Below are 12,595 nucleotides of genomic sequence, written 5' to 3'. Positions count from 1 at the left end.
AATGTTAGTCAAAGCTCTTAAAGGCATTCATCAGCTGCATGTGGGAACTAGGTAAATACATTTTGGAACAAGAACAGAAAATATATTTAGGCCTGCTAAACATGATAAAATAGCTCTCGGTTCAGCTTCATCCAGCAGTGCCTCTTAGTCTTTGAAGTGCTGTTGTTTGGGCTTGGTGGACACAAACTCATTTTATTCTAGATGCTGCTGTCCAAGTTCTTAATAAACCATGTTTGTCCTATCTCATCCATTCTGCTTGATGGTTGGAGTATCTGATGCCTTTCTTATTTGGAAGAAGTTCAGACTTGTCTGGTTTGTGATGGTGCAGACATGGAATCAGCCCTCTTGTCCTTTCTGCATGCTCTTGGCCCACCTCAGTGAAAGCATAGCCAGTCTAGCACTTCTGTCCAGCCTGAATACTGTTTGGGATTTGGAGGGATGCAGAACTGTATCTGCTTCATTTTTCTTTCATAGCTGAAAAGGAGAGAAACTTAAAAAGATTCAAGTGTTCCTTTAGGAGAACCACTGACCCAGTTGTTTTTCCTGTTGTAGTCTTTCTTTTGTGATTGCTCTAGCCTAGAAAAGTAAAGACAGAAAAATTGGTTAGTAGTCAGATCTTCCCAGAGATCACTGTGTAATATTCTTTTTAAAAATTGTGATAGAAGTATAGCCATACCTGGCAGTGGGAATGCCACCATTTAATCCTAATAGCAGGCATTAACTCTGACATAATTCTTTACATAAAACAGTGAATTGGAATGAGTGTTCTGTGCCTCAGACTTTTAGCCATACTGCTTTCCAGAAAAAGTGTCCACCTACAGAGATGGTAAGGTGAAGTGAACTGACCTTCCTGACTGGCAAATTTTAATGGTGATTTGTTTTTTCCTCATTGCAGTAGCAATGAGGATATAAGGAAAAGGAATTCTAAGATTGGCTTTGGGAAACAGCAGGGAGCTTAGAACTTAATATTACTTCCAGGTACAGACAGTCAGATGACTGGAATAGGACCTGTTTCTGTCCAGGAATGCTCTCTATCTCCTTGCCACTTCTTGTCTGGTTTTGAGGACATGTCGCTCATGCAGTTTATGTGCCATGTAGAACAAACTTCCTATCATCTACAGCTAGAGATGTGAAAACCTCTTGCTTCAGACAGAAAGACGTGAGGCTTTTCCTTATTCCATTCATAACAAGGAGTCTGGCCTGTTTTTTAGACTTCAAAGAATGCCTTTATGAAGTTGAACACAGTGGTGAAAATGATTGCATGGTGAAGATGCTTGCCTCCACCATTATTGTTGTACTCCTCCCAAGACATGGTGTGTTTTCTGTAGACCTTAACAAAAGCTTGTCTGCTTGTTCCTATAGGCAACCTGGTACTATCCTCAAATTTTGGAATGCAGGGGCAGGTTGGGTTTGTAGAGGAGCCCACCTGAGGCAAGGAGTCTGAAAACTTGCCTGTCTTCTGGAAGCCAGTCTCTCCTAGAGAGTATTAGGAAATCATCCCAATACTGGTTCCGTGCTCTGGGCACAAGGGTTAAAGCAAATTAAATCATCCCAAGCTTCCAGTTTGATCTTTGGTGCTTTGATAAAATACTGTGAGTTTAGCATTCCTCAGAGGCAGCTTACCTGGCAGACGCTGCCTTGGTTCTAGCAACAGACTTTCTTAGGAAATGAAAGGCTGTTTCCTTTCTGCCTGTATCCTCCCTCCATCTCTTGTCCTTCATACCTCTCACTTTGTTGTCAGTGTTGTGGCCTTGAAAGAGATGACATTTCTGCATGGGGACCTTGGTTGATGCTTTTCTGAGGACATTCTGATTTAGTCTTCCCCTCAGCAAGCTCTTGAGGTTAACATAAGATCAATTCTACACCTTCCTGAAAACAGGAAACAAACTGATGGGACTGTCCTCTACAGCCTTTGAGTTTGTGTTGAGAGTATTTGATACGAGAGATGATGATAAGTTCTACACTTTCATGCCTAAAGCTGAAGAGACTCCAGTATCACCTGGTAGAGAAACATCTCCTGTCTCTTCTGTTGCTGAAGAGAGACACACAGGAAAGCAGATAATCCAATACCATTGTTTGCATAAAGTGGGCAGCTAAAGTAAGGGATGGCAGTAGAAAATACTTTTATACTGTAAAGTTGTTTCTGTTTAGGTATATCCTTTTTATTATCTGTGAGGAAAATACTGATGGATAATTAGTCTAGGCAGAAAGAAGGCCCATAATGGTCTTTCATCATATTATCTCACATCTTGCTACCTCTTGTACCTCCTCTCTTCCTAGTATGGATTATCCATATTGGCATACTTAGAGCTTTGGTGTAGTTCACTCAGTGAACTTACAGTGCTGGCAAAATTGGTAGGGAAAAAATCCTGCCAAACCCCAAATGTATTTGCTTTCTTTGTGGTAAAGAAAAGGTGGTACACCCCTTTATATTTCTACTGTAATTGGTTTTACTGACTCAAGGCTTAACCTCCATTTATTTTGGCTTAGGTGGAGGAGAGATTTAGAAAAACTAATCAGGGCTCCCCTGAAGCACAGTCTAAACAGATGGGCAAAGTGTTGGAGCCACCAGTGCCTTCAAGATCAGAGTCCTTTTCCAATGGAAACTCAGAACCTGCTCAGCCTGCCCTGCAGAGGCCAATGGAGCCCCAGGTAAGTGCCCAGCACAATCTTGGTGAGCCTACAGGGAATGCAGAAGTCCTAACATGTTTCCTTCAAATTTGCAGATCTTTGCACTTAAAAAGCCTTTTGTAAAGGGTAGTACTATTACACTTAACAGCTTATTCTGTAGATGTACTCTTTGTCTATTTTTGCTTATTTTATTGATAAACTGATGGATTTGTGGGTTTGGTGTGTTTTATTAGTTTGGGTTTTTTTCGTATTAGAGCTAGACTAGAACTGTTGTATCCCATCCCATTATTATCTGTGCAGCAGTGACAGTGAGTTAAATGCTGGTGGCCGTTGCAGAGCATTTTGCAATTCCAAATTTGCTCTGTGCAACATTTCTACTACTAAAAAGGATGCTCAGGAAAAAAGTGCACTTGCTTGGTTTTTAAAATTCAGAAAAAAGCTAAAGAAACAAGTGGGTTTTAACAGTGTGAGCACTGTTTCAAAGAGTTTGTAAAACATGTCTAAGAAAAGCCAAGTTTGTTGTCAGTAGGTCTGCAGTTGCTAAATAAAGCTCTGTACCACCCCTGGAAAATCAAGAAGACGTTGAAACCACTGAGTTGCATGGTAGCCATTGTTCTACTGTTTTGTAACCAAGAGCCTCCTGATCTTGAGACCTGATCTCATAGGAGTTATTACATGAATTGAAAAAGTAACCTTTGTCTAAAAGTTAGACATAGCCCATGAATTCTGAGCAGTTTAGGTATGCTAAATTAAATAGTAGATTTCTGCATTTAGTTCCTCTGTTTCCATGCAGAATTTTCATAAAGTCTGTTGATGACAGTGCAAGTTAAAACCATCCCTGATTGTGACTAGGTATTGCCACTCTTTTGGACAGCAGGAGAATTTGAACAGATGGAAGAGTGGGAGAAATCAGGACATAAGTTCATCTCTTGCTCATTATTTCCTGGCTTTTATTCAAACCTCTATGACTATTTCAAAATATTGGACTTGTATCTTCATCTACTGTGCCAGTTTCTTTTAAAGTCTCTGTCTTTCACTCATATTAAGGATAATCAGGCTCTTCAACAGCTGTGTGTATTAAAATTGAGGAAATAATAATAACACAAAAACAAATACACTCAGCCTACTGAAACTGGGATCTAAAGCAAAGTTTTGCTTAATCATTAGGTGTGAAAACAGCGTGTTCCTCAGTTATGACTTTTCCTCCTCCTTAGTTTCAGAAATTAACTCTGAAACACAGGCTTATGCACAACGAGGAAGTAGGCTGAAGGGAATATGGATTTCACTGGAAATCCTAATGGAGTTTTAACTCCTTAGTCTCTGTTATGCCTTCTTAGTATGTGTAATTGAATATGTGTGCATGTGTGTGTGTGTGTACTTTGTGTCTAAATATGTATATATGTACAGTATACGGTACATATATGGTGTAAGTATAATATGCATTGTACATATGTATACTATATACAATATATATTATGTTTTTTTATATATATTGCAATAACTGTAAAGGAATAAAGGCTTTGTGTTATGGTCTTTCTCCAAAAGTTTCAAGCTGTATCCAGTCCCTGAATTCATTAGGAGACGTAAATGTTTGTTGGTTTACCCAATTTACAGCATTCTTTAATTTTGTACATTGCTCCAATTGGATGTCTGCTTCAAATTTCCCAGCCCACCATGAGACCTGGCCAAAGCCCACTGAAGACCAGGGAACAGAAGGTGACTTCTGTCTTGAGTGGCCTTTGTACTCAGGCTCATGGTGCAGATATTGGATCCCCTTTCCCTCTGGGCACCAGTGTACGTGTGTGTGGAGAGCGCATCACACAAAAATTGCATATGTGCTGTATTTTCAGTCTGTTACGTTCTCTGGGCGCTTGCCTTGCTTTTAAGTGCATCGATTCCACCCCACGCTTACCTAATGCCATAACCAATTTGTCTCTGCCTGCCCCACCTGCCTTTATTCTGTGTTAATTGGAAAGCCGGTTATACTGAGCGCATTGAATGTTTTATGTTTTGTTTTCTTGTAAGGTACAGTGGTCCCATCTGGCATCTCTCAAGAACAATGTTTCCCCTGTCTCGCGATCCCATTCCTTCAGTGACCCTTCTCCCAAATTTGCTCATCACCATCTTCGTTCCCAGGACCCATATCCACCTTCACGCAGTGAAGTGCTTAATCAGAGTTCTGACTCTAAGTCGGAGGTACCCGACCCCACCCAAAAGGCTTGGGCTAGATCAGACAGTGACGAGGTGCCTCCAAGGGTAAGGAGTAGAAAGACAGATGTGTGCTATTTTTTTATTATTAATTACAGTTTTCTTAAGGATGTGATACCCTGGGCACAGGGAAGACCGTGCCCTTGTGCCAGCACTGGTAACAGTATTTTGGAAGGCAGATCATAATGTAGGTATTCAGTCAATGGGTTAATGATAATCAACCTGAAGTACAATATTGAAGCTTCATATAAAATTGGTAATTATTTATAGAATGTAGCTATTTCAGAGAAACAATTTATTATGCAAAGTTAACAAATAATTACCATATTCAGGAAAGAATTCAAAATATCCCTGAGGTTATTGCTCAGAGTTAATATTCCTCTTCATCGGTTCGCAACCCAAACTATGAATCATACACTTATTTAAAATTGAGATGGATCTGAACAAAAAGGAAACATTCAATATATTTCCTCCTCCTCTCCCCCTTCCATCCCCCCTCCCATCCACTGGGATTTGCTTCTTCTGAGTATATTCTTGCTCCCCCCCACCAGTCTTTGCCTTCTGCTGATCCATTCCCGGGCATTTGTTTGGTTCCCTTGAGCTTATTCTCCTAATTCTCATGCTGTTTCAGCAAATTGCTTTGTGCCTCCCCTGCTTCAGTCAAAATGCCATATTCTTTTCAGATGTCTCAGTAGTTGGGAGGGTAGCGGGGCGTGTACGTGTTCATGTGATAACCATTAAACGCTATTTAATGTTAAGACTAAACATCGAGTTCTATTCAAATTCTGAACAGCATCACAGCTAAGGCTTTTGGCTTTGTGGGTGTTTGTTTACTGCTTTTGGTCATTGATGCTAGCTTGTACTTAGAACACGTTGTTAAGATCTTAAGATTATATTCTGTGGCAGGAGAAGTTTTATCTTCCTGTCCTCTCCGTCCTCTTCATGGGTTTAACACAACCTTTTTTCTCCCAAGGTACCTGTGAGAACAACGTCCCGATCACCAGTCCTGTCCCGCCGTGATTCCCCACTGCAGGGCAGTGGGCAGCAAAATAACCAAGCAGGTCAAAGGAATTCCACGAGGTTTGTAAGCCTATGTGTCCTTGCTTTTCTTGAATTGGAAGGAAAAGGCATATGGGGGGCCAGGCATTGCCAGACAGCTTTTGGCAATGCCTGTAGGGTGTGAAAGGAAGATAGTGTTGGATCCCTTTTCAGTAATGATTAATTTCTATTGATGTGGCACATGTGTCAGCAAATGCTGACAAAATTTCTTCTTTCCTCTTCTCATTTGAGTTGCCTGCCCTGTAATTTTGGCAATAATTTCAAATATCCTTCAAATTTTGGAACAAATGTGGCCGTTTATGAATGTCTTGCCTTTTGGTGCAACAGGTCAGCTTGGGTATACCTTGGGGATTACTGGCAGCAGAAGGGCTTGTAACATCTAAAGTGAAGAAACCTCAGAAACTTTCTGGCCTCTTAGCCAGAACCAGATTTTAAGAGGGGGGAAAAGCCTCCATGAGCTGTGACACAGAGCCCCCAAGGTCAGGAAGGGGGAGGAGAGAGCTGACTCCTGAGCTCAACAGAGCAACATGGGCAGGACACCATGGAATTAGCTCACTGGATAGGGGTGAGGGTATTCTGGTGTTCTTTTTGGTTTGTGTTTAGTGCCTAGGACACTTCTGACCCAATTTTGAAACTGCTGCATGCAGGCTGCGAGAATTGTCCACTTCAGGTTATGTACGTAAGAATGGCAGGTAGATAATTCCAAATAAAAGGAGTAGCTTATACCCACCTAAACTTTTTTTTGACCATCATAAATACAGTAGTAGTTATTTCAAAGGGAGCTACTGCCTGGGTTGTGAAGCATTACTGATGCCCTGATCTCAGCATTAAAGTGTTCTTTCAGTTGAGTTATTAGCAAAACTATAAGAGTTATTAGCAAAACTATTAGAGAGAGTGATGTTTCATTTTAGAGCTGGGAATCTGGGACTGAAGTGTATGTGACAAAGAGTTTCTTTCCTCCCATGATACAGCAATATAGAGCCTCGTCTGCTGTGGGAAAGGGTGGAGAAGCTTGTACCAAGGCCAGGCAGTGGCAGTTCTTCTGGCTCAAGCAACTCTGGCTCACAGCCTGGCTCCCACCCTGGCTCTCAGAGCGGGTCTGGAGAGCGGTTCAGGATGAGATGTAAGTCCTTCTCCTATCCTCTGTAACACTGTGTTTCTAATTTTATTAAGCTGTGAAGCGCTCAGTAATTACAGATGATAACAGGGAACAACCTTTGAGCATGCAGTGTCAGAGACGGGTTGGCTTCCTGTACCCTCTTGGCCATATGTCCTTGCTTGGGAAAGGCAGCAGGCACAGAAATCGTTGTCAAACTGTTTGTTTCATTGTTCTTGAATTCACATCCAGGCACTGCTGCACTTTCCTATGTGCAAACAGCCTGGTCTCCAGGCCCTCACAGCTCCCTCCCTTCCTCTTGTGTGCAAGGGCACATTTTGATACTTGTTGCCCATCACCTTGGTGGTTGTTGACAGGGTGCAGACTGCTATGGATAGGTCTCAGCTGGGCTGTGTTGGATGATGATGGAGATTTTCCAGCTTGTGGCTGCACTTGAGTCTTTGATTTACAGTTGTTGTGACTGTTTACTTTGGCTTCAGACATAGGTCAGTTGCACCTATGCAAATCACAGCTTATGGTGTTTTTTGTATAGTCCTTCAGGGACAATGTAAACCAGTGAAACATAGGTCTTGTGGTCAGACACCCCCAATAGTCATCTCACATCTCTTCCCCACTCCAGAGTGAAGTAAGAGAACATATTTTAGCTCCCTGCTTAATCTCCTTTGTTCTGTGTTCCTTTTGGGGTCTTGGCACGTGCAGCATCATCCAAATCAGAGGGTTCGCCATCACAGCGCCATGAAAGTGCACCTAAAAAGCCTGAAGAGAAAAAGGAAGTCTTCAGACCTATCAAGCCTGCTGTGAGTTGCATCCACCTCCCCTGTCCTCCTTCTCTTTCAGGTAGATTCACAAAAAATACACTGAGAGCTTCATTCAGTGCCATCAGGGTTGAACATCAGCTAGAATTTGTAACTGTGGGTCTAGCAGCATGTTCTGGGCTATGCAATTGCCTGTGCACATCAGTACTGCAGATGTTAGATTTTGCACTGCTTCTGGGATTGATTTCTGCTCTTCAGTCTTCTTCCTTCTAATCCATGCCTTTCTCTCTTTCAATCTTGTGCTTCCTCCCTGGGGCTGGACCAATGATCGTGCATTTGACCTGAATGTGCCAATGCTGGGCTGAATGGTGCAGGGAGAAGTGGTAAGACCTTAAATGTTTCCTACTTTCTGTGAAAGATTTCTGACATTTTCTACATCTGGCTGCTATTACAGTTGGTTACAGCCTGTGTCTCGTTGTAACTTGGGGAACTCAATTGGTTTTCACAGTATTTCTATCTTTCCTTGAAACTTTCTTCAGTAGCCATATCTCTTATGATACTGCAGTTAGTCATAAATCAGGATAGTTGGGTTTCAGAGTATGCACATTTTTCTATGATGTGACAAGACCCCCTTAGGTTGACTCTTCTGGTGCTTGAGTTTATGAGAAAGTGAGTTTTGGTAACTCTTAGGAATGAGTAAGTCAGAGGAAACAGTACTGCTGGGGCAGTGGAAACACAGAAGTGAACAAACTCGGGCACTAATCCTGCAGGTTTGTCTTGCAAACTCTTCTTCTCTCTTACTTGCAACATCAGTTTTAACATTTTTTTCTTCCCTCTCCCAACAGGATTTAACTGCATTGGCGAAGGAGTTGCGAGCAGTAGAGGATGTGCGACCTCCACATAAAGTAACAGATTACTCATCCTCAAGTGAGGAGTCAGGGACAACAGATGAGGAAGATGATGATATGGAACAAGAAGGAGCAGATGAATCTACTTCTGGACCAGATGATGTCCGAGCAGTGTTAGTCCCTCTAACAGTGTTTTGCATCTCTTTTGCCTTATAGAGGGTTGAAGGAAAAGGATGCTAGCATTTTGGCTTGTATGTTAGTTCTTTCAGTTTGCTACAATCTGTGAGCAAGACATAGCAGCCTCATATGTTCATATATTCAAACACTAAGGATAGTGTTCTCAATGTCCTTTCCCTCTTCTCCCTTTATTTGTTACAAAACAAGAAACTTGAGGGGTTTTTTTTTGATAGAGGCTTTTCTAGGCAGCTTATGTAAATATTCAACTCTGGCCACAGTACAATTTAATTCTGAGTATGCCATGATGCAGGGCAGTGACAGCCAGGGCACTAGTGCTGTTATCTCACTCCAGTTATTTCTTGTCTGACAAATAGGTCAACGTTGAACTTGAGCAATGGTGAAACAGAGTCAGTAAAAACCATGATTGTCCATGATGATGTGGAGAGTGAACCTGCCTTGACTCCTTCTAAGGAGGGCACCTTAATTGTTCGACAGGTATTGCTTTTCCTTCCCTGTGCAGTGCTGCACCCTTTCTGTGCTCATTAACCCACTCGCTCATTCACCCATGCTGTTTCTACATTATATTTGTTGTTCGTATTATCAAGACGCAGCTGTAGAGAATTTCAGATGAGCAAGATGTTTGATGCATGCAAAGAGGAGAGTAGCCCTTCACCCCTTGCTTCTGTTTTGCATGCTTTCCAGTGACACTCATGGCAGCACCATGTAGAATATCTCAGTCTGTGGGAGAGAAGGGTAGAAAAGCTGCAGGTGTGTGGAGCAAGTACCTGGAGCAAAAACTTAGCACAGAACCAAATACGTGTCTCAGGAGTGAGGCTGGGAGGGAGCTGGGGTGGGAGCACTCAAGGTTTTTAAAAATTGTTTTGATTGTGTAGTTTAGGGCATACAGACCACCCAGATAACATACATACACATGTACATGCAGATTCACACAACAGCTGGTGTGAGGGAGAAGCAAAATAGGTGATGAGGCAGAGAATGTGGACAGAGTAGAGTGCTGTGTTGTTGCCTTTGATTCTGAAAATATTGCGTTCTTGTGCCTCTGAAACATAATGGTTCCCTGTTTTTAAATGAGCTTGTGTGTTAATGAGCGTGCTAGCTTATAGGAGTTTCCTCAGTAATCGCATTTCTGAGTTTCACAACTGAATGCCAATTTCTTAATTGAGTCCTCTTGTTTGAAAATTAAGATTTCATGGTTATTGTTTTAAATAGTTAGCTGAAGGGATTCTCCAGAAAGTCCAAACTGCTATCTGTATAGGGTCTAAGTTAGTTTTAAACAAAACAATAGGGAACAAAATCCTCACCCCACCCCCAAAAATGTGCTTGTCCCTGTTGTGGTGCTGGACTTAGCAGCACAGTTACTGTTCTCTTAATTGGTGGAACTGGCTGTGCAAGTCAACCACATGAACCAAGCATTTGCCTGCTGGTGGGAATTTCATGAATTCTAGTCGCTCTGCCCACTTTCCCTTTCCATGCAGGCATCAAAGCATGGATTATAAGCTTATTAAAAAAAAAAAAAAAAAAAAGAAAAAATGTGAAAAGGTAGGAAGTGAGGGAGAGAAGGAGAGAGGTTGTTAGGGATATAGACTTTTAAGCAGCACTTGAGCAAGACAAGTGTGCCTGTTTTTTCTACAGAGTACAGTTGACAAAAAGCGTGCCAGCCATCATGAGAGCAATGGCTTTGCCGGTCGCATTCACCTCTTGCCAGATCTCTTACAGCAAAGCCATTCCTCCTCCACTTCCTCCACCTCCTCCTCCCCATCCTCCAGCCAGCCGACACCCACCATGTCCCCACAGACACCCCAGGACAAGCTAACTACTAATGAGGTATGTCTTACACCACAGCTGGCTGCTTTCATAGGGTTATAGCAGCATTGCCTAGTAGCTAGTTTGCAAAGGAACTCCAGCCAATCTCCCCTGCTTTTTTTTTCTGTCACCTTTGTTCCCACCTCCCAAATAACACATTTCAGTTCTGTGTAAGAAGCCCTTAACTCTAGAGCAGTCCCACGCCAAACTTGCCAGTTTACTATTTTTGCTTCCTTTTAGTGAGTCATTAATTGCATGGCGTTCATTTTAAACTAAACTTGACTACTGCGTTTTCAAGCCAATACTCTTTTTAATTCTGTTTTATTCTGGGAGCAGGCTAATTGCAAGTAATGTGCCCTTCAGAATTAGCAGTTAATTTTGGCTTTGTCAGTAAAGGCTGGACTAGTTTCTCCACACATATGAAGAGCTGCTTGTTGAAACTCACCCAATGGGAGAGGAAGTGGCTGTGGAGGGATTTTGCTCACTAAAGCTTGCCATGTGGGCTGGGTGAACAAATCAGGTGTTGCCTGGGAGGGTTGTAAAAGCCTGAGGTATTGTTATTTTGGAATAATGAATGGAGAAAATATTTGGGGTTTTTTCCAAGTATGTGTGTACTCTGAGAAGCAGCTGTGTAAAGATGACTGTTATCCACCAGTGCTGATTATGTCCAGGTGGTGAAGGCTTTACCATGAGGGAAGCTCCCTCTTGCTGTCCTGGGCTGATCTCAGGATGGTGCCTTCCTTTATGGAATGCAGGTGGGAAAGCCTGGTCCTTCACGTGTGTTAGCCCCTGGCAGCAGAGGAGGTGCACGCGTGCGGATGAGCAAAGGGCTGTTCACCCCTCACCAACCCCAGCAGCGAGCGAGGAGCCTTGTCTGGGCTCGCCACTCCTGGCTGCGTGGCCAGCCTGGCTTACATTGAGAGCCTCTGACAGGCTCTGCCTGCAGTACAGGGCAAGCAAAACTTGTGAAAAGAGCCTGCTGCTTCTCAGGGTAGAGTCCTGCCATGGTGGTGTGCAAGTGTTGTGATGAGGAGAGGTTGCAGTGAGCTGGGTAGGTTTATGGCAATGCACATATTTACCAGATAATCAAAAATGCTTCTTAACCACATAGCAGGTGGGTGGGAGGGAGACTTTCCTCCTGGAAATTCATTTAGCTTTATACATAATTTCCAGCTGTGCTTCATTGTTTTTTGATCTTTCTAAAAGCACACTCTTGTGGGTTATAGAGATCAGTTGATTGATCCAGAGGTACGCTTGCTCATTGGTCTAAGCAATACGTAAGCAGGGCTCAGTTAACTCAGCTTGGGAAGTGGGGGCTGTGGCAGTGCCTGGTGATAAAGGAGCCTTTTGGTGTTGGGCTGTTCAGGGCAGGGATAAACTCCAAAGACCCATTGCTGTTTTTTTCTGTAGAGGCTTAGGAAGATCAGAGGTTGAGGATTAGTTGATGCTAAAGAAGTGTCTTGTAACAACGTTTGCATAAAACTGAGCAAAAACCCAGTACTGCTTGGTATAACTTAGCACATGCACACTATATATATATATATATACACACATTCTTTTTTTTTCCACTCGTCCCATTCTGCTTCAGTATGATATGTTGTCACTATAATACTAAACTGGCAAGGGTTTTTAAGTTGTTCCATTTCCACTTTTAACTGTTCATTGTTTCACTCGTCTTTCTTTCTTTGTTTTTTCATGTTTAGACTTCATAACTCAACAAGCACCAGTGATTTTATCCACTACATATTCATAGTGTCATGTCACTGTTTGCTACACCTTCCACACTAATGAGCCCCTTTGTTCAATACAGGTTTAATATGTTGCTTTGTCAAATAAAGGTGGAAGAATCTGCTGCAGCTTTCTGGCAAGAGGCGCAGGTTAAACAAAATAGGGAGAATGAAGAGTAGCAAACACTGAAACATAGTCCATCATAGAAGTGAATGCTTGATCCCAGATGGTTCTGATTTTGTTGCACA

General features: G+C 42.4%; 1 protein-coding gene across 9 annotated transcripts in view; it reads left to right on the top strand.

Annotated features, from left to right (window-relative positions):
• MAP4K4 (mitogen-activated protein kinase kinase kinase kinase 4) overlaps positions 1 to 12,595 on the top strand; it is a 164,604-nt gene that overhangs the window by 131,176 nt on the left and 20,833 nt on the right. For 3 of the 9 annotated variants that reach the window (XM_064408060.1, XM_064408058.1, XM_064408057.1), the window contains 8 exons: positions 2,491 to 2,652; positions 4,657 to 4,887; positions 5,813 to 5,919; positions 6,870 to 7,021; positions 7,715 to 7,812; positions 8,616 to 8,791; positions 9,170 to 9,290; positions 10,449 to 10,640. In XM_064408060.1, the coding sequence (XP_064264130.1) occupies positions 2,491 to 2,652; positions 4,657 to 4,887; positions 5,813 to 5,919; positions 6,870 to 7,021; positions 7,715 to 7,812; positions 8,616 to 8,791; positions 9,170 to 9,290; positions 10,449 to 10,640 (1,239 nt within the window). The remainder of the gene's footprint in view (positions 1 to 2,490; positions 2,653 to 4,656; positions 4,888 to 5,812; positions 5,920 to 6,869; positions 7,022 to 7,714; positions 7,813 to 8,615; positions 8,792 to 9,169; positions 9,291 to 10,448; positions 10,641 to 12,595) is intronic. The other 6 variants (XM_064408065.1, XM_064408062.1, XM_064408061.1 and 3 more) reach the window with 4 other exon arrangements.

Source organism: Passer domesticus, chromosome 2, assembly GCF_036417665.1.
Source record: "Passer domesticus isolate bPasDom1 chromosome 2, bPasDom1.hap1, whole genome shotgun sequence".
Taxonomy (NCBI): Eukaryota; Metazoa; Chordata; class Aves; order Passeriformes; family Passeridae; genus Passer; species Passer domesticus.
This window is presented reverse-complemented; position numbering and strand designations above follow the sequence as displayed.